Source organism: Hakea prostrata, chromosome 8 (genome assembly GCF_041222555.1).
Source record: "Hakea prostrata isolate BN-2017 chromosome 8, UWA_Hpros_2, whole genome shotgun sequence".
Taxonomy (NCBI): domain Eukaryota; kingdom Viridiplantae; phylum Streptophyta; class Magnoliopsida; order Proteales; family Proteaceae; genus Hakea; species Hakea prostrata.
Window position 1 is genome coordinate 36,889,742 of NC_142607.1, and position 27,212 is coordinate 36,916,953.

At 37.1% G+C, this 27,212-nt stretch overlaps 1 protein-coding gene and 1 pseudogene across 2 annotated transcripts; one reads left to right on the plus strand and one right to left on the minus strand.

The window, feature by feature from the left end:
* The first annotated feature begins 1,427 nt into the window (after positions 1 to 1,427).
* LOC149007717 (copper transporter 6 pseudogene) lies at positions 1,428 to 2,289 on the plus strand (annotated as a pseudogene).
* A 2,682-nt stretch (positions 2,290 to 4,971) lies between these two features.
* On the minus strand, positions 4,972 to 27,212 carry APTX (APRATAXIN-like protein). 2 transcript variants are annotated; one of them, XM_089166818.1, is made up of 6 exons: positions 27,006 to 27,212; positions 26,784 to 26,902; positions 24,516 to 25,468; positions 8,679 to 9,369; positions 7,422 to 7,592; positions 4,972 to 5,687 (listed from the first exon to the last, which is right to left on the minus strand). In XM_089166818.1, the coding sequence occupies exons 1-6, from the start codon at positions 27,034 to 27,036 to the stop codon at positions 5,352 to 5,354; spliced, it is 2,301 nt and encodes a 766-aa protein (XP_089022944.1). In that variant the 5' UTR covers positions 27,037 to 27,212; the 3' UTR covers positions 4,972 to 5,351. The 2 variants fall into 2 exon arrangements, with proteins under 2 accessions (XP_089022944.1, XP_089022943.1); XM_089166817.1 differs by having other exon boundaries at positions 26,784 to 26,905.

Here is a 27,212-nt window from a genome sequence, read left to right on the forward strand (position 1 = left end):
AAAAGTTAAAATGAAAACAATTCAAATGGTTGTCAATCAAAGGAGGCCAATGTAGAAAGGGCCAATATATAAAGAGGTTTTATTTTTATTTTTATTTTTTTATTATTATTATTTTTTTGGCTTTAAAAGAATTCAAAAAAGTATGAAGAAGTAGGTGGTTCACCTATGTGGATCGTTTCTGTTATTCTAGAAGAGTTGTCACAAAATAAGATCAATTTGGTTAGCCCTGATTCTCTTCATATCCTACTTTTATCAAGAATGATGGGTGTTGAAATAAAAATTATTGATCCAATTAGGCTGCAGGGTGTATTGTGTTAAGTAGGTTGAAACGACAAAAAAAACAAGGTTAAACAAAAGAATGGATAAAAAAATGGAAAAACTGTCTCTTAAAAGTTTTTTTCAGAAACAACAATATTCAGTTGCCTTCTAAAAAATGCATAAAACATGATTTTATAGTTCTAATAAACCTTAAAATGAAAAAATACAATTATGAAAATACCATTGAAAACAGTAAAATGTCCAAAATGCCCTCAAAAAGTAAAATGTCCAAAATGCATTCAAAAATCTAGGTTGTGCAGGGGTTGGAGGGTCGTTGCATGACCAATCAAAAAGAGTGGTGAATGTTTTTCAATCTTAGAAAGCTGAATTTGAAGCTTTGCATTAAAGGCGTGATGACGACAAGATACAAGAATGTGCAAAGGCACTAAATTGAATGTGATTCAGCTGCTGTGGTGATGCAAACTCAAAAAGGGGAAATGCCTTGGTTTGTCATGCAAACATTGAAGGATGTATCTCAATATTTGAAGGGGATTCAATGTAAGATATCTAATTGCTTCCATGAAACTAACAATGTGGCACATTTCCTTGCCAATTCAGCAGCTAAGAATAGGGCTGTCATTGCATCTTGAGTCATGGCCAGCAATAAACATGATGGAACTTGTAAATGATGCTTCAGGGAGACACTATGTTAATTGTTAGGTGCTGTTATTCATTGTAGCAGCAGTTTTTTCGCTTTCTTTCATTGCTATATATATTCTCTATTCTTTATTCTTTTAATACAAATGACTTCTTCTCTTTTTGTTTTCAAAAGCTAATAAAAAAATATATATTAAATCCAAAATAGAAGTATTTCAGATAAATTTTATTCACTTCCTTGATAAGAAGACAATACTCATCCAAGGAAGTTTTTTATTTTTTATTTTTTATTTTTTATTTTTCATTTTTCGTAAGAACTCATCCAAGGAAGTTACTCGTTGGTGCTCCTGATAAAAATGTACTAAAAAGAAACTGTCAAAGAAATGGGGTCATCTGTACTACACATAGTTAACAATGGGAGTTGTACTGCAAAACTGTCTAAATAATTATTTCAAGCTGTGTTAAATTGTACTACACATTTGACCAATCCAACGGCGGTTTGCTCCTTGCCTTTTTCAAGTTCTAAGCCTGTCTCTGAGATCAGTCTTTGTGGAGGCTTCCTTGCCCAGCCCACCCTTAAGTAGCCACACCTCACACATCTCTTCCTCCCTCTGCAATTAGAGAGAGAACAGCAATGGATATGTCAGGAGGAATGATGCCATCCAGCCCATCTCCATCGATGATGCCGGGGATGTCGGCGTCCAACGGTACCTCCATGGGGAGTATGGCGATGATGCACATGACCTTCTTCTGGGGAAAGTATGGATATATACTGTTCACGGGCTGGCCAGGCACCAACACTGGGATGTATGTTCTGGCCTTAATCGTGGTGTTCGTGTTAGCAGTGCTGTTGGAGGGTTTTTCCCATTGCCGACTCATAAAATGTACCAACCATGTGGTGGTAGGGCTGCTGCAAACGCTCATGCACGCCATCCGTATGGGTCTGGCTTACCTGGTGATGCTTGCTCTCATGTCATTCAATGGTGGTGTGTTCTTGGTTGCAGTCGCTGGTCATGCTCTTGGCTTCTTCCTTTTCGGCAGCAGGGTTTTCAGAGGTGACCAGAAGCCCATGCCTAATGAGAAAGCCTCTGATCTTCCTCCGATGTCGTGTTGATTAATAAAATGATTGATATCATTTGATCCCCCCATCCCTTTAAAATAAAACTTTGTTGCTTCTCCTCTCTCTGAAAGTTGTTTTGTGATATTTGACAAGTGATTGTTTCTTTTTTTTCTTTTCTTTTTTTGAAGTGATTGTTCATATGAATATATATGACTTATATATGACTTGTATATGACTTATATATGAATTGGAATGGGGTTTATTTAAGAAGAGAATGGCTGATCATCTTTCCTTCCAGCTCCAATAACGGATGTCAGTTGAGGTTTTTGAAAGTGTAATGTAATGTGTTTGCCATGGAACTTTCAGCTCCAGACCCGCCCCTCCCTTCTCAGTTTCTGCAACTTTTTAAGCTGCTTCAACCCAATAGCAGAATGATGATGCATGAGAGCATCCATGTTTCAGCTTTCTAAGCATCAAAAGTTCATAGCCATAACCTTAATAACCATAACAAGGACCTCACTGAGTGCAAATTCTCTATCTGAAGGATTGACAGATGTGCTCTCCTCATCTTTAAATAATAATAAGGTGAACCAAAGGTATGCAATCCTCTCTCCCTCATGGATATGTGGTGAATGAGTTTGAAAGGAGCATGATCCAATATCCTCATGAGTAGAGGATCCAAACTCCTTACAGCATGAGTCATTCAGTCTCCTTGCTTTCTAGAAAGGGTTTTCTTGTCTTTTTCACCTAACTGAATAATAAATTAATAATCAGTATATAATTCTACTTAATCCAAAACTGATGGAATACATACATAAATTCTCTTCCAAAATTATATTACTCTTTAAAAGTATTCAAGAGTTTGTTTTTACCTTTAGGGTTTCAAATATCCTTGTTATATGTGCTTTTTCTTTTTTTTTTTATTATTATTTTTTTATTTTGATTTGTTTGGTTTTGTGACTTGTGTGATTTCATTCACCTGTTCATTAACTATATTTCTTTTAAGATTATGTTTGGAAGCCTAGATAGAAAACTTAATCAATAGTTTGCCTCCTTAAATTCACTTTCTTTTACTATCTTCCAAATTGTATTCAGGATTAAGAAAATATGGATACTTCGATGCAAAATTAGGGGTTTTTTTTTTTTTTTTTTTTTTGGGGGGGGGGGGAAGGATTGGACAGCATGTTGATAATCATTTGATAAACACATTTCATCTCTAGTAGTGTTTTTTTAACTAAAATATTTTAGAGGTTGCAATTATATAACAACACCAAACATTCCTTTCTAGTTCTCATAAAAGAAAAAAGAAGGATTAATTTCACCACCTCAAAAAATCTCTGGTAGTTATAATTGAGTATGAGTAGAGCTAGCATCATTATTCTGTCTTGAGATGACCTAATTTTCTAAATCTTATGAGAACAAAAACTGAGACTTGTACCAGATCCCTAATATAATTTATACAAAGATAGCATTGTTTATGTTCCAAATGAATGTGTTTGATCATTACATGCATCATTGAGTGTACATGTTAAAACTTTGCTAATGACATACGGCTCATAAATATCAATTTTTTAGATTAAAGATATGGTCGTCCGTTGTTAGAGATTCTATCTTGGGCATCTTAAGATGTAGACACAAAATTTTGACAGTGTCGAAACAAAATTTTGATGGTGTAGACACAAAATTTAAACACCTCGAGAATGATGATTGAGGTCTTTAAAATCTTATAAATTTTAGTCTAAGGACTTGTAGAGCTCTATTTGTTTCGATGTGTTGCATGATAAATTTTACTTCATAAATGTAAATTCTTAATATGTTAAAACAAACAATATAAAATTTTACAAATTTATAAAATTTTATATATATTGATCTTTTGGAAATTTAATCTTGATGTGAAGTAAAGTTTTACACTGAAACAGCTACAGCCTTGGAAAAAATTATTGAAATACTTTAATCATGAGTTTAACCTTTAAACCTTCCCAGTTTGGTGACATATTTAATATACGAAAGTATGTCATCATCCGAAACCATGGCCTGATGTCTTTTTTGGTCTCATTTTTCATCCTCAATTTTTTTTACAGTTTCTCATTTTTGTGTTTGACGTCTATTCTTAAATTTGTTCTTGGTTAAAAGAATAGAAAAAAAAAATGTAGACTCATAATAGACTTTTACTCTATTTCAGATTTAAGTAAAAATTCATTTTCTTTCATTATATTTCTGTGCTAATTTAATGAGTATGTGCTCATATGATTCTATATATAACAGTAGAGCAAACATTTCACGCTATACTAGAACGATCTCTCATTTCTTGTTCCATCGTCTAGATGAAGATCATCATTGTTTTCTTACTTCTCCATCTCATATCTCTCTCACAACCTAATGAATTTAGTTCATCTTCACAACCGATATTGCTGCATTAATTTACAGGCCCCTTGGCCTTTCTAGCACACGCATCCAGTCCTGCTCCCCATCCCCAACCCCACCTTACCTTACCTTGGCTAAGCTCTGCTTTCGAATACCAACCAAATCGAAGGAGTCGCTAAGCATGGATTCAGTGCAAATGATCAACTGGTTACTCAAGCCAGAATTATATACATTCATGATCATGCAATTAATCTGGAAGTCACTTCACAGTATGGCACAACCCCTTACTATGGTCTTTGTGGTTTCCATGTATGAGGCTTAGTTCAGATCTTACAAGCCAGAAACTGAATACATGTCTTGTATCCAAGTCTGAACTGGGGAAATGATCGGCGGTGACTATTACTTCAACACATGAATCATGTGAGAACATCCTTAAACAACTTATCAGCAGCCAGAAGTTAGTTCATGATTCCAGAATGCAATAGCAGGAGTGTCACCCCAAAGTTACATCAATACCTGCAGGGCTCTTCTCAGAGGGTTCAAGAGGGATAAAAGATCCAGGTAATGCAGATTGAGATTGATGCTGAAGCTTGGTGAGATGGCTGACAAAAGATGGATCCACCAATTGGCCATGGGAAGTTACTATTGTCACAATCATAAAAACTGATAGTTAAGGTTTTGAGCTGTTTATCATTCAAAAGGTATTCCCAGAACTGAAAATGGAAGTGCATAGAATATAGTTAGGTACCATATGGCAAACAAGGCCATTGACAATCTGAGTCTCGCCTGGAATGGATTGACTGAAACATCAACTCTATCACAACCAATAATACACAAGGGTGGGGGAAACAGTAAGTGCACAACACAATTCAAAAGATTATAACTATCTATAAAGCAAAGTAAGGTCCTCAAGCACTATGAGTAGATAAAACGCAGCAGCAAGTACAAGACGGTTATTTTAGGACCGACATAGCTAAACAAAAGGCAAAACTAATTTTAGGACCGACATATGCTATGCTTCATTACAAGCTTGACTGGGTGCAAGTACAAGACGGTTATTTTGGAGCAGAGTGGCAGGAAAAGGAGCTCGACAATTACTAATATGTGATTTAAGGCGGGGTATGTTTGGGTGTGCACTCCTACATCGGTGGCAACGCAATTCCATTGACAAAATTTTTTCATCATCATGTAATGTTGCTTTCCCATATTTCTCAATTTCCTCAATAACATCAACAGAATCACGAAAGAAAGCAGTAGTAAACGAATTCCAGTGCTTCTTGTTCTTCAAGTGGTTTGAATTAAAATCCTGGCTAATGACATGAAGGTGCAGTTGTTGCATTGATGGTGCCTGCAAACAAGTCCACATGATTATTACAAGACATTTATCATCCTCTAACGGTCGCCCATGACATAGAAAACATCCTGTTTACCAATCTATCGACATACTACATTAAACACTAAAGAGCCAGGCATACAGAACCTACACAAAAGCACACTCACAACATAAGTAAAGAACATGCAAAAGACTGTAGCACACCAGACAGAATTACATGGCTAACAATAAATAAATAAACTAACATGAAAATTTTACATCTCCTAAAAAGCTTTTCATATTTAAACCCCTAAACACCCCCACACCCCTCCAAAAAGAAAACGCACCACAAAAACAAAAGGAGAAGTGAAAACATAATATTAAATTTCCTCTAAAAATGGGTCAGACCACCACCAAGTTGACAAACAGGGTATTCCCACCTAAACGAATCAAAGCACCACTAGGAGATATTTAGATAAGTCAACAGTCTATCTTTTTGGTGTCATTTGACAAAATTATGGAGAGCTAGAATCAGTGCAACAACAACTCAGGTATATCCCAATCAAATGGGTTACTATACAGATTCCTAACCACCACCACCACCCCCCCCCCCCCCCACCCCCCACCCCCCAGCATTCAGCATATCCAAGGCCATATTCAGACAAGACCGAAGTTTTGGATGTCTACTACACCACTTCTCACAAAGCCATTTTAGGTCTGCCCTGGATCTATTGACACCAATACGAATCAAATCACCACTCCGTACTGGAACGCCTAAATTACTTTCTCATAGCTTGTCATATATCATAGATACTTCCAGATTAGCTTTGATTTGATCATTTCCTTTATCCTTCTTAGTTTTTCCGCATATCTACTACGACAAGCTCATCTCAGCTGCAGAGAGTTAATTTATTTAGTGCTTCTTAATGCCCAACATTCCACACCATACATCATAGTTGGTCATATGACTCTTAGAATAGTTTCCTTCAGGTTTTAAAGGAATTCACTGATCATATAGCAGTCCAAATGTACCTCTCCACCATCCCACTTTGATTCTCAATGAAGCATCATCTTATATCACCTTCTTTATTAATGATTGAGCCTAGATACCTAAAACAATCACCTTGTGAAACTGTCCTTTCTCCCTGTCAATCTTTATCACCTCACTACCTGTCCTACTGTAATCAAAGGTTACACACCATATATTCCTGCTTTCGGTTCTAATTCATCCAAAAACCTTTTGATTGCAAAGTTGATCTCTGTAACTCCAACTTGGCATATATTTCTACTCCCGTCTCATATACCAAAACAATATAACTGACAAAAAGGCATACACCACAGAACCTGATCTTTTTTTTGGTAAAGAGGCACCATGGAACCTCATCATGAATGTCTCTCGATAAATCATCTAGAAAACCACATACAATGAAGGGCTTAATGCTGATCCTTAGTGTAGTCCAGATGTAATTGGAAATTCACTAACTTGACCATGCCCTAGGCCTGCAGGAAAGACAAAAGGAGGGGGGAGGGAAGTTGACTGCGTCCCCTAAATATTGCCATGATAGCATCCAGTATTATGTGCACTTTCATTGCCTTGAACATGATATGGACATTTAAATAAATGTCTGCATACCAAGCCAACTAGTCCTGTTTAGAATTAGTAATTTAGTCAGAAATACTAAGATAAGCCACATTATGAAGTCTCCATGCATGGATTGCAAAAGGAAAGCAGAAACATAGGGAATAATTTTGAAATCAAAGAGCACATACCGAATGGTATCCAAGACGGAAGACCAAAGAAGGATCATCAGACAAAAATCTCTGTACCCGCTTCAGACCCACATCATGCAATGTCTTCAGTAACTGAAGGTGTTGACTGCCAACATCTGCCAGACTATCAAGTCCATCCATTCTGGATAAGATCAAAAGGTGCTTTTGTGCCTGCACGCAGGGACAGAATTTTTGGCAGGGCGTAAGTTAGATGACACTGAGTGAAACAAATTCCTTTTAATTGTTTTTTTGTACCTCAAAAGTTACATCTGTTTTAAAATTTGGGTCAGATCAGGTTTTCATACTTCAGATCTCATTCAGGTCCAGATTTTAGGGAAGGCTGGAGCATGTGTTTGCATTATTTTTATATTAATTGACATTTAAAGCACCACGTATAGGGGTAAGATATGAATCCGTATGTATACCCAAGCAAGATCTAGATTGGACCTAGATCTGTTAAATAAAACTTCCAGCTAGTTGAAAACTTTTTATATAGTTTTTGAAACTTCAGTAAAAATTTTGGAACTAAACTGAGATAAACAAGAGGTAACTCACTCAAAAGTTATGTTTTTTAAGTAAACTATTGTTTGTTAGAACTTGGGACTTTCTTTTAATTGCACCTAGTCATATTCCCAAATTTCTTCTTGGTAGGAATACAAAGGATTTTCACTTTTCATTAACAGTTTGAAAGTGAAATATCATTATGCCATTTCAAAAGGTGTGATTTTCATGCAAATTTTACAGGTATACAATAAAATGGCATAATTGCTCTCGTTGGAGGAAAAAAAAACTACATATATAAAAAATAAAAAAATAAAAATAAAAATTAAAAAAAAAAGGTTAGAAACTATTGACAATGCTGGGAATTTAGGCTTTGGTTTGGCTTGTTGAGTACATGTGAGGCAGGCTACTTGTTTAACAGAAATATATGTAGTCTAAAGCTATGATATATTTTGAAAAAAAAAATCTCAATCCAAATACATTGTGAAGAAAATAAAATAAAATAAAATAAATCACATAATAACATTTAGTTAGCCTTCGAAGCAAACATAATTGACCAGTGCAATGCATATCAAAAAACAAGTAGCCACTAGAGAAGGATTTAAAAAAAGAAAGTTATTGTTCCCATTGCAAATAGGTGTCACTGTTGGATCACCACAATGAGGATGAAGTAGGGGGAAAAGGATGAATCCTTCAGTAACAAAGTTAGTAGAAAAAATAGGCTGAATTAGTAAGTGACAAAGTTGGTCACATTACCTTAGGATAAAGATCATTCAGCACAATAAAGTCATCAGTTATCTCTAATACAGCATTTTTGTGCTTCTCAGGGTGCATGGCGATATGATAAAGGGCCTGAGCCCATGAACTCCAGATCTTTCCCCGGCCACAGTCAACCTTCTCACTCCTTGACTGTTCCTTCCCCTCAATAGAATTAGTCGTCGAATAAAAAGGTTCTTTTCTGTTTGATCCTGATATTGCATGTTGAATTCCAGATTCTTGTTGAGATCCTTTATATTTCTTGCTCTTGTCAGGATCATATCTGTTTTCTCGTTTATTCGTAGGTTCTCTCTCAGACAAATTGTCATGCAACTTTGAAGACCTTGACCGAGAACCACCATCACGTCCCTCTGAGAATTTGGTTTGGGTGTTCGATATAGATGCAAACCCTTCAAAAAGTGATGAGTAGGCCTCACCAAGTATGCGACAGCCTTTATCATAGTCATTATTGAGGCAGTTTGGTCTCTGTGGATTCATGTTAGGTCCAAGAACATGTATGACATGGGTCACACCTTCTTCTTTAAATAAAGGAGAAGTTGAAGGAAGAGGAACAACCATAGCTTTCCCAGGGCTAAGAGATTCAGCTCGTTCCTTAGTTGCAGCTTCCAGGGCTGGACCTGCAGCGCTATATATAGCTGCATTCACACCTCCACCACCAGGTTTCAGTCGCCTGCATGAATTAATATTAAAGGGCTCATGTGCATGGAAAATGAACCAACAAATGCAATTTAATGTATGAAATAGCACTGCCTTATAATAATAAATGATTTTCTGCCATGCAATTGAAAAGCTTATGATTAACATATCATGAGCATAACATGGATATGATAGCATGGGGAAGGTTCCCATATCCCAATTGTTAGGAAGACTTGAGAAAAGCAGTTATCATATTTCGTGACATTAGATATTCACAATGGGACAAATAATACCAAATCAATGATTGATTTCAGGAGCTCAATTTGTTCATTTGAATAACTGGTAGTCTGTCACATCACTAACACACACTCCCCCCCCCCAAAAAAAAAAAAAAAAAAAAAAAAAAAAAAAGAGAGAGAGAGAGAAAGAACCCAAAAAGAAAAATGAAAAGGAAGAAACAAGGGGTAGAGAATAATCCAAAGTAGTTTCACTTTATGCAAAAGCAGTGACAGGCCCAACTACATTGTCATCTCTAATCGAACCAGGAAACATGAGCAGCCATCCAACTCTATCAAATGGGGACTTGGTTTTCATTAGGAAAACAGGAACGGACAGACTTTTATCTCTTTACTAGCCTCTATGGAGTACTTCATAAGGTTCTGATCAATGAAAAAGTGTGAGGATGTAGTATAGTTGAAAAATAAAAAGATAGGAAAGAAACTACATGAGTATTCTAAGGCAGCTCCTTTGACTTTCTGCAGTCCAATGCATCAGAGATGCTCTCCAAAATAGTAATGGTTCTAGCATGGGTCTGTAATGGAGATAGGATCATCTTCCTCCACAGGGTTAAAATTTGTCATTTAAAATAAAACAAATGAAACAAAAGGGGGGTACAGACTGTACTTTTCATTAGCATAGCTTGAGATATTTACAGTGTTCTGAAGTTTTTTTTTTTTTTTAACAAAATCACGAAACAATTCCTTTAGTGTTTTGACAAAATTTAGCATAGACCTATATCTAAAGATGAGAGGATCTCAGGTCTGAGTGTAAATCCAGATATTGCTACAGTTCTAAGTTTCCCATTGCATGCACATCTTCTGCATCCAAAGTTCCAAGACATGCTGATAGATGGGCACCATTTGACATGCAAATAGAAAGTTTTCAGTATGAAGAGTGATTTAAAAGATGTAAGGTGAAAGATCTTCATATAGTCTTTATTTACCTAGAAAAAGTTTATGATAGAGTCCCTAGAGCGTTAATTTGGCAAGTACTATAGACAGTAAATTTTACGAGTAAATATGTGGACATAGTTAAAGATACGTACGAAGAGGGGACAAGATGGCGAATTCCCCATTACAATTGGAATACATCAAAAATCAGCTTTAAGTCCACATTTATTTGCACAATAATAGATGAAATAACCAAAGACATCCAAGATGAGGTTCCTTGGTGTATGCTTTTGGTAAATCATATTGTTTTGATAGATGAGACACAAGTAGGGATTAATACCAAATTTAGAATCATGGAGAGCAACTTTGGAACCAAAAGGCTTTAAACTAAGTAGAACGAAGACAGAATATATAGAATGTAACTTTGGTCGTTATCAAGCAGATGATGAAGTGGTGAAACTTGATGAGAAGGAAATTCCACAAAGTGATTATTTTAGGTACATTGGCTCAATCATAATAAAAAAAGGGGATAATTACTATTGGCCCCCTGTACTTTGATTTTATTACTATTGTATCCCCTGTACTTTTCAAAATTACTAATCCAACCTTCAACTTTGTCTATAATTACTATTGCCCCCCTACCATTAAGTTCCGTTAGTTAACTGATGATGTGGCATCTTTATATTTTCTCAAAAACCCCAAAATACCCTTATACTTATCTCTTTATTTATTTACCTTTTTGTCAAGTTACAGTAGTACCCTTAATTAACTGTGGGAAAAAAAAAACTATAATCCGTTTTATTCTTTAATAATAAAAAATAAAAAATAAAAAACAAAAAAATACCAAAATAAAGAAAGAATGATTGAATAAAACTCAAATAGAAACTGAAGAGGAAGGGAAATCGAATTCAACTCAAATTGGAAACTGAATATCACCTAAAAAAAATTCAAAATAAATGAAGTTTAGTGAAGGTGGGAAACCAAATCGGATTTGAATTTTGTCAATTTCATTAATTCAAAATAAATGAAGTTTAGGGTAAAATTGACATTTAATATGGTTTTATAAATAGGATAGAATCGTTTTTTAGTTTCTTAATTTTAATGAAGGGCAAATTAGACATTAAATATTCAAACTTAACGGCAACTTAACACCGTTATAAGGAAGGGGGCAACAGTAATTTCGTAAAGAACAGGGTTTTATTAGTAATAAAATCAAATTACAGGGGGGCAACAGTAATTATCCCTAAAAAAAGTGTTATAGAGGATGATGTTTCCCAAATAATCAAAATAGCATGGATGAAATGGAGAGGTGTGACTCAAGTCTGGTGTGATTGACATATATATTCCTTTAAAGCTCAAAAGGAAAATTCTATAGGACTATCATATGACCAGCTATGATGTACAGTGCAGATTATTGGGCTATTAAAAAGCATCATATAGATAAACTTAGTGTGGCAAAAATGACGACACTAAGACGGATAAGTGGCAAAGCTAGGAAGGATAAAAGAAGGAATGATCGTATTAGAGATGGTCTAAGAGTAGCTCCAATAAATTATATGCTATAAGAAAGTCATTTGACGTGGCATGGCCACGTTCAACAGAGGCCTGTAAATGCCCCTATACAAATAAGTGATTTAATCCAGATTGAAGGAATTAAAAGAACTAGAGGCAAACCTAAGATAACCTTAAGGGAAGTGGTGAGAAAGGATATGCATAGCTTAGGCCTTGTATCTAGTATGGCCTCACACAGAGCTGATTGGAAAGCAAGAACCCATGCAGTAGATAGTTGGGACAAGGCTACTTTTTGTTGTAAGGCGACAATTTAAGTATGGTTTTATAGTGTTCGTGTTACACAGCATACACAAAGAAGTATTAATCATTAATGTTTGTAGCTGACAAGTGTTGACAAGTTTGTTTTGATAGAATCCATATTCAGTCGACCAAGCAGACAGAATGGGCAATCTGGTATGCATTAATTTGCATCATTTAAAGCATTTTAGTAGGTTTGATCGATCCTACGTATGGTGTGGATCAAGTATTGCTGTTGATCCACAATGGTCAAAGCCATCAGTCTTACAGTTTAAGGCGAAATCAGTTCCCTAAGAACCTTAGAGGACTGTCTAGTGACTTTGGGAAAGCCGAAACATGAAAAGCAAAAGAAAAGAATAATCTTTCATAAAATTGTCAATGGTGTCAAGAAGAGGACATATAGGCTTAGTGAGAGAAGCAGTCATTTGGACATCTACCAGCCGATGGTCTCAGTTGTTTGTTCATCTACCAGACTGTCCTGGTTTGTAGACTTGGTCAATAGGAGATTAAGTTGTTAAGGCAGCAGCCTATCCGTCGACTGAATGGCCATGGAGTTCAACAGGAGATTAAGTTGTTAAGGCAGCAGCCTTATCCGTTGACTGAATGGTCATCAAGGTCAACCAGCAAACGTGTGTTAGACCTTGAACTTCGGTTATGGCTCATTTTGTTCAGTCCAAAAGTTAGAAATGATAGGTCAGAGGAGAAGAAAGAGAAAGAAAAAAAAGGGGAGATTAGAAGCTAGAGGATCATTGAACAATAAAGGTAGGAGGTGCCCTAAATCAAGGGGGCCAAGGGTAAGCTCCGACAGGGATTTTCACTTCAAACTAAGAAGAGGTAAGCCTAGGTTACCTTTTTGATTTATTAATGTGTTTAGTATGGTACATTCGATTGTTAAGTACGACTGTACGAGTATTCTTAGTGATGGATTTAAATGACTTAAGGTCGTGGGAAGCAATTCTATTAAAGTTCTTGGGGGGGAAAATTAACAAAAACTCTATTTTTTGGGTTAAGATACTCATATCAGTCCACCAGTTCAACCTTGGGGCTAACCCAAGTAAGGCTATAAAGATGGATTTGTTGTTAAGTGGAAGTAACACAAGACTGTAAACCCAAGGGTATCACAGTGAAGCTCCAAATAACTCCAATATGAAAACCCAAGTTCAGTTCCAGCATTCCATTTGAATTGAGAAATAGAAAGTAATGGCTGTGGTGCAGTTCAGCCAATGGAATGGACCAAGGTTGGGATCAAGTGTGATGGCTGAAGGGTGGATCTATGGTCCAAAATCCAGCAACTTCTTACGAAGGGTCGTGAAGTTAACAAGCTTCAATGGTTACAGCAGAAAACAAAAAAACTTGCAGGCACAGCAGCAGGGTCACTTAAATGGTGCACAGTTCTGATGAGGGATAAAAGGGTGGTCCTTCTCAGTGGTTCAGCAGTTTAAATAACACAGCACACATAGGATTTGAGCACAAATAGGAAGTGGATAAGAGAAAATAGAAGAAGAAAGTGGGCTACCTCAGCACTGAGTCTCTCACCCATAACTACCTCAGCTGTTCAACATGGATTATACCATAAACAATGGCAACATAGCCTTCTATTTCAGTTCTTTAAAAGTCTAATATTGTATTGCAATGAAAGGGCCTATTTATAGCTTGGCTAAGGCTTTATGAGGAATAGAATGTCATTAAACTGAAAAACAGAAACTATTAACCTAGTAACTAGTGACAATAGAATCTCATGGGGAGAAAAAAACTAAATAGAATTAGAAATTACTAGCCTGTATAATTCAGCCACATGCATGAATATCCAAAAATAGAAACCAAACTAAGCTTATAAATCTCCTGACAATAAAATCTTCATGCAATTTGAACTTGGGCCTCAGAGTTCTAAGAGGATTCCCACTAAGCTAAATATGGGGCTGTGACACTGTTCACGTGAATGCTAATGTGAGCAGTATTTTGGCCTCCTATGCCCATGTCTTGTTCTAGTTGGATCTGTTGCCTGCTTTGAGTCGGCACACGATGCTGAATCAGATTGGTCCTAGCTGGTTCATTGCTTGTTTGGTTCCAATATCTCTAGGTTCTGCATCAGGAAGTAGTGAGCCACTCTAACCTCAATCCAAAGAGTACAAGAGAGTGAGAGAGAGAGAGACTCAACATTTAAGGAATGTTTTTTAGGCATTCAGTTTGGTCCAAAAGGCGACAAAGTACTAACAGATACTTAGTTTGAGGACAGTGGAGATAATACATCAGAAATGCATACAAGTGAGGAGAATTTTATCATATCCTTGCATGTATTCCAAGTATTGTATATAGTAACATTGCCTTGGAAAGTTTTTATGCTTTTAAAGAGAAATGAAGTTTTGTGAACTCTAGAGTAATGTGAAGTGTGAAGCATGATAAGTTAAGAGGACAACCATGAACGGAAACTAAAGATTACAACAAAGTCTCTTCCAACAAAAGAAATTGGAGAGAGAATTGAGTCACCCAATGTCCACTTCACCAGCTGGGAGAGGAAAGTTGGATTCCATCAATATCCAATTCACCCTATAGTTGGGATAGGCAGTGTGGACCAGAACTGAAGGTTCGCAAACACCGTAAGGAAGCTCCTACGGCCAAAGAACAAAACGTGAAGTGCATAAAAGTATAGCAAAGAATCTGTGGTACAGGTATTGGATGAGGTACACAGTGATTAGGGAGTGATCTTTGCCAGTGTTGAGGTGACCAGCCAAGGTGGAGACAATTCTTCCCTGGTGCCTTGATGACAACAAGCTGATCATGTAACTCCAGAGGTAGTTGGATCCTAATAGATCCCCTGAGTTATAATTTACAAAAGAGGATTGTATCCTCAACTTCGTAAAAGTAAGAGTTCGAACAATAACTAGACAAAGTAGACCACAGAAGTAGAATAAACCATGTACAGTGCTTTTCGTTGTTTAGAGTATCACACATGCTGATTAATGTATGATCAGATGTAGTATTTCAAATTTGTCGCAATTGACTCTTTTAAAATAGCGTAAGGTTGCTTGCATTTGACACTCCCGAGTCCTGCTAAATGCATGAGCCTTGTGCACTAAGTATCGGCTTTTCAGTAGCATGCTCTGTCACATTCTTGAGCATGACATAAACTGCAATTTTATATAGAGCTTTTCTGAGATTTTAGTGCTATAACATTTTGTGATGAAAACATTGGGAGATCTTTGAATGTAAATTTTTTTTAAAAGAAATATAGCAGAGATGTAATAAATGATGTGACAGTATTCAGGTACAGCTAGTCAATCATATGTTTGTGGATGTTAATTGTTTCAGTGCTTTATTATGATAAAAACTACAGTTCCCATATTTAGAAAGTAACAGGAATGAAAACTCAACCATTAAAGCAGCTCATGAGACCCAGCACCCATGTCTTCAACCCAAATACGAGGGATGTTATAGTTCTAATGTGTAGCTCTTAGCTCACATGGTTAGAAAATACCCAATGGCCTTAATTTTTTATCCATTAAATCTTTAAGGTGGACTGCTTGCTTGCCGATCGTGATGATTTCAATTTGTACCCATGTAACCTACTTAGGCACACCAGCACATCTTGATGCAAGTCCTGAGAATCAACAATTTCCAACAATGATGATAAGTGGAACGATCAACCTCTAATTCAAATTTACCATCAAGGATCCTCAATGTTTCTTCACCTTTTCTCACCGAAATAGATCATAATTAGTTTCCATTTTAGAGGTAAATTTTGATCATTTCAGTAAAGTAGCCCTAGTCTATGGTCATATGAATGAACTGCCAGGAGCTTGTCTGAGAGTTGGTTTAACTGCCCTAACCATGGCAGAGTATTTTCAGGATGTTAATGAACAAGACGTACTTCTATTTATCTACAATATCTTCCATTTTGTCCAAGCACTATCCGAAGTATTTGCTTTATTAGGCAGAATGCCTTCTGCTGTGGGCTATCAACCTACTCTTAATGCATAAATGGGTTCTTTGCAAGAACCAGAACTACAGAAGGACAAATAACAGGGATGAAGGAAAGGAGATGAGGAGAAGAATAGATTGAGGAGGAAGAATAGAAAGTGGAACTACTCAGAGCAGCGGTGTTGTAAGAGCTTGAAGTCCCCCACAGTTCCACCACGATACTAAGGTGATTACAATATACCATAAAGAAATTATCCTGATATAATTACCTATGAAAAAACAAACTAGATAATAGCAATATTTTAGAGACATCTCAAAGCAATTATAGGTAAAATGAAAAAATAATAAGATTACTGTTCACGACACTGTTCACATAAACAGAGCTGTGACGTTGGTAAATACTTCTAGCACTCCCCATCAAGCTAGAGTGTCCGTACCAAAATGCTCAAGCTTGGATTACCAAGAAAATATATTAGAAACTTCATCAATCTTGAACATAAGTAGCAATAGAAGACACCGATACACAGAGAATTTCACCCAAAAATGGTCAAGAACAACTTCAATAAATAATCTCCATGTCGAATGAGCCATCAAACAATGAGAATGATAGGTGTCATGAACATGAAACACATCCACATGAGTAGCAACAATATCAAAAGCACAAGATGTAGGCAGTAGGCAAAAATCTCCACAAGTTGACAAAAGAGCAGCTCCAATGTCCACACAAGTAGATAAAAAGTGCATATCCAATGTCTGCACATAAACTCCTAATAAGAAGAGTAGTAGGTAGTAATTCTTCTGAACCAAAGCAAAAATAGGCCTCAAACAAAAGTTTCTACAAGTCAAATATAGGTTATTGTAACCAAATAGGCAATACATGTTACTGTGGACTAAGGCAGTAGGTAAAAGGTAATAAAGACCAAGTAGATAGGTAAAACGCAATATAGGTCACTACAGGCAAAGTAGGCAGGTAAAAGGCAATATGGGTTACTACAGACCAAATAGTTAGGTTGCAATATCGGTTATTGAAATCCTAAAGTCTTAAGCACATAGAGATCAAACCAGCAATCTCCCCTTCACATGTGGCACTATACGTGGACAAACAATGATCAAAAGTAGCAATGCAATCAAATAGTAAGATCCAAAGTAATAATGTCCAATGCTCCACTTCATGACATAAATAATCTCTCCAAGCAGTTAAATCCTAAGAAACAATTTCAATGCTCCCTCATGGTAGTGAACATGGTGGGAGATCTCGCGAGATCTCGCGAGATATCTCGCCTTTTTAGAGAGGCGAGACGAGATCTCTGGCGAGATCTGCGAGATTGCAAATCTCGCTCGAGATCTCGCCCATCTCGCGAGATCTCGCCAATATCTCGGCGAGATCTCGCTAACGGTCCCATTTTCCACACTTTAGGGGCTTTTTAAAGCCCCTATCTCGCTCGAGAGAGGCATATCTCGCCTCTCTCGAGCCTCTATCTCGTTGGAAGCCCATACTTGGCCGGAAAACTTCATTTTTGGCCGGAATTTGGCCGGAATTTGTTGGGGATTCAACATAGCAACATCATCAACTCATCTACAACAACAAATTGAAGCATATTTGTAGTGATTCAAGCATATTTCAAGGGATCTTCAAGAAAAGTAAGATTTTCCCCCAAATTTGATTTTTTTCAAATACAAGGTTCTACAATGATTGTATGAGTGTGCTATAAATATATGTTGATGTTCAAGCTTAGATCTACACTTTCATGGAAAAAATTTTAATTTTCTGTTATTAATTTTTTTTTTTGAATTTTCGTATTTAAAAAATATATTATCTAAAAAAATAAAATTAAAGATTATAAATAAATACTTATGATATGAATGTGATTATTATTTATGTTAAACTACATTTAGAGGGCTAAAATCTCACGTATTAATATTTTGATTATCATGCTTGCTGTATTTTTTTTTATTTAAATAATTATGAAAATTAATATTTTATTAAAAAATTATCTGTTTTTTTTTTTAAATGATGCTTATATTATGTAGTTTATTTTAAAAATACAAACATGTCTTATTGAGCATTGTATATTGTTATCTTAGAACAAAGTGTGTGTTTTGTTGTTTTATAAATTATTTTTACATAAAATAATTATAAAAAATAATATGTTATTAAAAATTTATCTGTTTTTTTTTTTTTAAATGATGCTCATATTATGTAGTTTATTTTAAAAATACTAACATGTTTGTTTGAGCAGTGTATATATGTTATCTTAGAACAAAGTGTGTGTTTTGTTGTTTTATAAATTGTTTTTACATGTTTTTATGTATCTAAAAATTATTCTAATGATTATTTGGGAATATTCATGATTCATGTATGTATTTCAGACTTTCAGTGCTGTACATTTGAATCTTAAATGGCAACTAGTGGGAGTGGCGGCACTGGTAGTGGGACTCAGGACATTGCTTGGCAACATGGGGATCCACCGATGCGACAAGAAGAAATCCCGATGCAAGTATTGCCTCAAGACTTTGAATTCTGGTGGTTCAACCAGATTAAAGCAACATTTGGCTGGTGGTTATAAAGATGTTGCCAAGTGTCCCAGGGTTCCTTATGAAGTCCAAAAAGCAATTGCAGCAACTTTAAGGGGAGGGAAACAAAAAAAGGAAGAGATGGCACAAAAGCAAAGGGAATTTGAGGATACAGTGCTATCTAGACCTACTCTTGATGTTGATGAGTCAAGCGATGATGAAGAGAGGAGGAGGGTTATGGGTGTTGAGTCACGAGCCGAATGGAGACAGATGAAGGCTGCAATGGAAGCTAGCAGACAGTCCTTACATGCTGATAATGTGAGGCAATATGAACAAACAAGGGGAGCAGGTGGTTCGGGGTCAGGGGCATCCATGCTACCTAGACATAGTTTTCAGGGAACTGAGACTGAAAGGACCGAAAGGAGGAGGAGGAAGACTACACATTATGATTCCACATTTGACCAAGACCCCTCCCTCTTCAACCAACAAGACATCTATCAAAGAAGCATTCCCTATATGTTTGCTGGAGGTAGAGAAGGCAGTAGGGAGGAGAAAGCTAGGTTATCAATCAGCAAATTCATGCTCTATAACAACATTGCACCCAATGTAGCCAAAACACCATACTATCAGGGGATGATCAATGCAGTTGCTAGGGCAGGTGTAGGGGTTAAAGGCCCAACAGCTTGGGAAGTAATGAATAAATATTTACCCAAGGTAAAGCAAGAGGTGGATGAATACATTGAATCATTAAAAGAAAAATGGAGTACATATGGTGTTACTGTGATGGCTGATGGATGGACTGGTCCTACTAGACAGTCCATCATTAATTTCATGGTGAGCTGCAATGGAAAGACATCCTTCCTCAAGTCAGTGGATGCCTCAGATAAGATCAAAGATGCTGACTACCTTTACAAGCTTCTTAGGCAGGTGGTCCTCGAGGTAGGGCCAAAGAATGTTGTCCAAATTGTCACAGATAATGGTGCAAACTTCAAAAAAGCTGGTGAAATGTTGATGAGGAAGAAAAGCAGCAGGATCCACCTATTTTGGACACCATGTGCTGCTTATTCGATTAATCTTATGTTGAAGGACTTGGGGAAAAGAAAGTCAATCAGTATTGTGGTTGAGAGGGCTAGAAGGGTAAGTAATTTTATTTATAACCATGGTTATGTGCTGAAGATGATAAGGAACCACTGTAAGGGTGATCTAGTCAGACCTGGATTGACTAGATTCGCCACCAACTATGTAGCTCTGAAAAGCTTCCAGAAGAAAGTGGTGAGTCTTCGGCACATGTTTGCAAGTGAGGAGTGGTTTGGTTGGCGTGGATCTAGCCATCCTGATGTAGTACTAGCCCAACAAACCATTGATGATGATTCCTTTTGGAGGCAGCTGAATAGGACACTGGGCATTATAGAGCCTATTGTGTTTGTTTTAACGATGGTGGATTCGGAGAAGAAGCCCACAATGCCCCATATATATGCTGCCCTCCAGCAAATGAAAGAGTTGGTTAGAGCTGCTGCCCCTAGCACCTTCAAATCCTACGAGAGGATCATCGATAATAGATGGGAGATGCACTTGATGCATCCTTTGCACTTGGCTGGTGAGTCACTTTTAAGTCTTTAAGTTTTTGTTGTATACTTTAATTTAAATTCTTTATTTGTTATAACTTATAACTTATAATTTATAAACAAGTAAGTTAGTAAACAACCAAATCACTAAGTCACTAACCAAATTTTTTATTTCCACAATGCAAGCTTACTACCTCAACCCAAAGTACCATTACAAGAATGATCTGGGGCTTGATGTAAAGTTGATGATTGCGGTGCAAGAGGTGGTGGAGAAGCTTGTGTCAAATCCCGTCATGCAAGGGACAATTAATGGAGAGGTGAGAGAACTTATTCAATTGTTTCTTCAACTTCTTGCATTAGGGCATTAAGCATATACATAATACAATAATTGAAGAATTGGTGTACAGATCAGGGAGTTCAGGGATGCCTCTAGGAGTTTTGGAAAGCCTTCTGCAGTTGCAACTAGGAAAAAAACTGATCCTGGAAAATAGTTCACTACTCTATAAGTCATTAAGTCTATAAGTCTATAGACTATAACTCTATAAATGATAACTGATAAGTTATATAAATATAAAGATTTGCTTGCCTAATGCATTATTATTTTTGGTTATGCAGCTGACTGGTGGTTTATATATGGAACTAGTGCGCCAAATCTCAGGGACATAGCAATTAAAGTACTCTCACAGACTTGCTCATCCTCTGGTTGCAAGAGGAACTAGAGCACCTTCTCGCTCATCCATAGTAAGGTACGGAACAGATTGGGAAGTAAGAGGCTCGAGAACTTGGTGTATGTGCATTACAATATGAGATTGAGAGTAGGGCACATACAAGATAATATAGATGACGACAATCGTGAACCGATTGAGTTGACTGATATATTCCACGAGCCCCCCGCAGAAGATGAGGAAGATGATGTCATATATCAGTGGGTTAGGGATCGAGGTGGCCCAGTGCTGGATGGGCCAGAAGGGCAACCTGATCCTACCATTGCTGCTGCTATGGGCCCAGATGCTGTGGCTGAGCACCTATCTTTTGATGAGGGTCAGGCTGCTGTAGCGGCATCAGAAGGATCAGTTGTACCATTTGTGGAGCCACCTGGTCGACTTCAAACAACTGAGGTGACAACTAGTAGTGGGGATTCAGATGATGATGCCGATGATACCAGACGGCCAAGTGGCCCAAATCAGACATCGAGTTGGAGTCATGGAGGCAGTCAGGCTGGTCGTGTTTCTGGTGGAAGTCAGCGTCAACAAAGGGAGTCACCTGACTCACCTCCACCAGGTTCGAGTCATCCGACACATGTGAGCCACAGTTCCCCTATCTCTCGGACTTATAGTAGGAGTAGGAAGAGCAGATCAAAACAGGGGCAGGGGCAACCGAATGATGATGCAAGTACGCATGATCTTGAATTGAACATAAGAAGCATGAGCCTAGATCAGAGTGATTCACAACAGCAGAGCCTGTCATCGGGGTACCAATACGGGGATCACACCACTAGGTCAGATTACAGTGAGTATTCTTCTTATGGAGGTCATACTATTCCTCAAGACCCTTCACCTAGAGAGTATGCATATGGGAGTGAAGGTGGGTTGTTAAATGAGTGGTTTAGAAACCCGTACCCAAATACTCAACAACTATATGAACAACAACAACAATGGCTCTTTCACCCACCCACGATTAACGGTTATCCCAGACTGCTATTCCTCCAGTATTCTGACATGCAAACATATAATGATCATATAAACCGATATGTGATACTTCAGTGATCAATTGACTTGGGAGTCATATGTGGCCACCGTTCAGAATCAATTGATGCGGAATGTTGAGTGATACTCTTAGTCTTGTAACTTGTAAGTTGTAAGTTGTAATCTTCTTAATTCTTATGGAGTTATGGTTGTAAAATTTTGAAGACATTTAAGTGTTTAACAATTTATTACTTTGAATCTTTGATAGTTTGAAGTTTGAACTTTGATCACTTGTTGACTTGAATACTTGATGTGTAATGTTATTGTTTTTATTTGTATTTAATACTTGATGGTTGATAAATGATAACTCATTAACTTGAAGTCTTGAATTACTTGATATCTTTACATAATTACATTACATGTTGTCTCTAACTCTCTAAGTCTAAGACTCTAACTCTATATCTATAATCTCTATTCTTTAAGACTTTAACTTTGCATTTCACAGAATTTCGGTTTTACACATAGGGTCGACGTAGGAGACATAGTTAGGGTTATTTTCTCACAAATCTAAGGCCACCAATGTGTTCAAAAGGCCTTAAATAGGCTACATACCAAGTTTCAGCCCAACCAGAGCCCTAAAACTCACTGAGATGGGCTACCGAGACTACCGCCAATTTTTTGGCATATCTCGACCGAGATCTCGCCATCTCGGTCGAGATCTGGGTATTTCTGAGTGGGGAGATCTCGCTCTCGAGCGAGATCTCCCACCATGGTAGTGAATGATGTAATACGGTAAATATATGGTGAGGATTAATGATAAAAATAGTCCAATGACAAGGTTAATGGCATAGATGGAATTTAATGTTAAGATATGCACAATAAAGACAAGGATGGAGAGGTATAGTCAGCCATGGATAGTCAGGAACAATGAGGAAGCATTTGATGTGTTAAATCTGAAACAGTCAGTTAAAATAACAGGAGAAAGTGGATGAAACATAGCTGTTATTGAATTTTCTAGGGGAAAAAAAGGTTAGGAGAAACAAAGTAGCAACAAGTTTTACGGTACTCAACACCACTTTAGAACCCCAGTAACATAAAACTGCAAACAAAAGGTAAGGGTTCCAAGTATTGATGTTCCAGTTCCAATAAAATCAGCATATAACCTCAAGCATTAAATCAAATCATAAAGAAGTTAAAAAATTATGAGATATGGTTCTAGCAAAATCAGATTGTAGAACTTGCTCAAATTTGAAGTGAATGACGGTTGTAGATAAAGCACTGCTGAAAGTTTCTCCAACATCCAGTGGTGCCATCAAAAGGTGTAGTAGTAGTTCCCAAATTAGGAACTAGGACTCCATAGGCCTAACCAACTTGGACCGAATGGAGGTCTCGTGGAGGTGACAACTGGCTGAAAATTTGGTGTAATTTTGATGGGTAAAATGGACGACATGTTGATGGAATGTAATTAGAAAATAGGGTTCAGAAATAAAAGGTATGTTTGTTGAGAAATCCAGCCAATGAATTAAGTAAAAACTGGGACCAAGTTTCCATTTAGATATGTACAAGAATCTCCCCAGAAAACAGCAAGGAAAGGTATGTTTGTCAAGAAATCCAGCCAATGAAATAAGTCAAAAATTGGGACCAAGTTTCCATTTAGATATGTACAAGCATCTCCCCAGAAAATAGCAACATTAATTGGTGAAGTGGTAGATAACTTGGTTTTCAAGAAATTTAGTGAGTACTGACCAGGAAAAATTGTAGGCAAGATATTCAGGTACATGGACTAGTAGACATGTTCTTCAGGAGCTTCAAACTTCATAATCTTCAATGCATGACTTGTTCAGAAAAAAGGTTTAATTCATATTTATAACACAAATAACTAGGCACACAGTAGCAGGTAGGCAGCAGACCGTTGCTGCAAGCAGGATGGGTTTCTCTTCAAGAAGACTCTCAGAGCAGTAGAATAGGGGGATCGAGTCCTGTAATGGGATCGTTAGTGCTCTAATACCATGTTAGTTTTAGGAAGTCAGGACCACCGAAGAACAGAGAACACTGATGAACGAGAGGAGATGAAGAGTAAGAAGAGAGACAAACTACCAAAAGCAGCACTCTCGTAAATATACAATGAGGTGATTAGAGTATACCATGAAGTTGGTATGCTAATCTAATTACATATGAAAAAGGAAACTAAATAATAGCAATGTTTTAGAAACCCTTAAAAATAAAAATAGATAATATGAAAAAAATAATAAGATTACTGTTCATGACACTGTCCACATAAACAGAGCTGTGGCTTTGGTCAGTACTTCTAATAGGTGAAAAACATAGTCAAAACTAAAATCTTGAACTTAACTAGTTTACACTCAACTAGAAAGTGTGACATTTCCATTTCCCCAAATATAAAGGTCTGCTAGAAGTAATAATCATGGTAAATGGGATCATAATTTAGGCTGACATAGTGATCTCAAGAACCAAAGTACAAAGCTAGGTTACGACAATACTGGATAAATCAAGGCTTACCAGTTTGCAGCATTGGCAATTGCATTGCAGTGTAAACCGCCTCTGGTATAAAGACGAGTTATATCTCCAACAAATGTAGAGAACCTTTTGGAGTCTACATTCTTGTGCACTGCTTTGGATCTAACCAATGATAAAATCTTTGACTCATGCAAATCAACAAGAATTAGCCTGACATTTCCAACTCTACTCAAAAATTCCTCAACTTTCTCAACAATGACGTCAGATGCCTTCTCTTGGTCAAATTGAAAATCTGATGTTGAAATAGATGGAAAAGCTAGAGTAGGAACATCATTAGAAGACTCAGAACCAACTGAAGATCCCTCAAGCAAGATTTGATCCTCTGTTTTCCTCTCATCTACATTCCCTTTCGATGACATAAAATTTTCAGGTTTCTTAGAAGAAGGATCATTTTCCTTGGTTTCTTGTTCAGGAATAAATACCTGTGAACGATTTTTATCAAGTGTAGCTGTGTCAGTGGCATCTACTTTCTTGAAAAATTTCATTATACCAAGTTGGACTTTAGCATCTCGGTCTTTTTTACCAAAATATCCAGATGGAAGGGTATCCAAGGGACCAAGAGCACTATACGTGTTAACAGCATCTTGAACATCGCTTTCATTCTGACAAACTGTTATCCGGGAGAATCCTTCACCCAAATTAGGCAATTCTTTCTTTTGCAACATTTTGTTCACAACAGCAGCAGCTTTTCCACCTTGCAACTTTCCTTCATGGCCACTGCGTGCTACCGATCGAGAAATACATAGCTTAGCAGGAAGATCAAGCACAACAGCATGCACATCCACATGCAATCCACCAAGTTTCACAAACTCCACCCGCTGTTCTTTTTCCAAGTTGCACCTATCAATAAATACACTGTTTCCATCCTTCAGTGCCCTGGCTGCACTACTTAAGCATTGGGCTTTTGTTCCAGCTTTTCCATTTCCAATTGTGTCCTGAGAAACCCAAGGAAGGAATTCAAAATTCCAAAAGTTTAGGTCTCACTAAAACCAGTTCATTGGCCACGTCATGGCTGTTATTATCCTTATAGAACTGTGCACCATGTGGAAAGTGCAAATCCTGCTCATATATATACATTTGCCTTCCTTTAAATGAAGATTGTAATCCATTGAAGGGAAAAGAAAATACTAATTAGACAAAATAGAATCTGCAAAAAACAAAACACGAATATCTACAATAAAGTAACTGAATTGCATTAATAATCAAATTGGATTTTACCGCCTATTATGTCAAAAGATACATCATATGAAATTTAAGATAATTGGCATTTTACCTGATCTTTATTTGAATTTTTATATTTCCTGACAATGTTTTATTAACCAATGGTATGATTGACATAGATATAAAAGACAGTCCATTTTTCATATTTTTCTAACTAGAGCAATAAGATTTTTGGGTCTGTTCAGGTTGCAAATTCCAACCTCCCCCCCCCCCTTTCATAGACACCTAAATAGCCAATGGGTGAGATATGTAAGGCATATTTGAGTGGCTAACAAACAAGCACTCGTGGAAAAGCCATGTCTTGAGGCATATCTTTTGGAGACATCTCTTAGTGGTGTCTGTGGGAACAGACATGTTTTGGGCCATAGCATTTGAAGGCATCCCTTGGTGGTGTCTCCTATCCTTCTACAAAGACAAAAAGGAAGGCTTGACTTCTTCTCAAACAAAGTTTTGGAACATTCTCAAGTTTTTTATTTCTCTCTTTCCAAAGTGTGTTTTGCAATTAATTAGTGAATATAGGTCTCCTGTTATAATCGCAATTGGGAAGTCCATCTTTTGTGATTTAGGATAATTGATGTTGGAGGTACAACCATGCAAGCATAGGTCAACCCTGATGCACAAATAAAAGCACTTAGAAACCTAAAGGAAGTATTTTATACAGCTTCACCCACCATATCAGATTCATGTAGCGCTAACAAGAACTCTACAACCACTATGACTCAACTTTTGGAGTTCGAACATAACAAGAGGATATGGTTTGACATACTGTTTTGTACAAGGACATATCATTGAAATGTTTTTCATCAAGCTAATAGATAAGCTATTTTATTTAGTGCTCTGTTATCGTATATCTCTGGTCTTATACTTCCTAGTTTCTGCCCATCTTATGTTACACGCAAACCAACCTCCTTTGTTAGCTTATAGTATTAATTCCAAAAATAAAAGTTAAAAACAACTTCAGAAAGATTAACCGGGAAGAAGCATTTAATCAAACATATACAGGACATAGAATGCAGAGAGAAGAAATACCTGGCAGATTCGAATCCAGGAGCGCCGAGAAGCCTTCATGACATTCTCGCAGAAGGTGGACTTGCCACTACCAGGAGCACCTACCAATATTACCACGATAGTCTTCCCGGTCGTTTCCTCTTCTTTAGGAACAAGAAAGTAAAACAGGACGAATCAAGAACCGACATGATAATTGAGATCTCATCAAGAATCATTTGATACATTATTAACAGAAGTACGTACCCTTCAAAGTGTTCGCGCAATCGACCTCCATTTTCACTTGTCTACACTATCTGATGCATTTTATGCTACGATTACTATATTATGCTGCAAGCGCACAACAGTAATGTTCGTCTTCTAGAATCAAGAGTCGAGAGGGTAGTGAACAAACCACTTCTGGTTTCGGCGAACAGAGCTGCCCGTCATTGCAAACCGACTTTCTCTCTCCTC

Bases quoted from the DNA above. Each gene is read 5' to 3' on its own strand.
- APTX (XM_089166817.1), bottom strand. From the start codon at position 27,036: ATGGAGGTCGATTGCGCGAACACTTTGAAGG. The intron at 25,469-26,783 runs GTATTTCTTCTC...TGGGTTTCTCAG, and splicing joins CCTGGATTCGAATCTGCCAG to GACACAATTGGAAATGGAAA. The intron at 5,688-7,421 runs GTATGTGCTCTT...ACTTGTTTGCAG, and splicing joins TCCGTCTTGGATACCATTCG to GCACCATCAATGCAACAACT.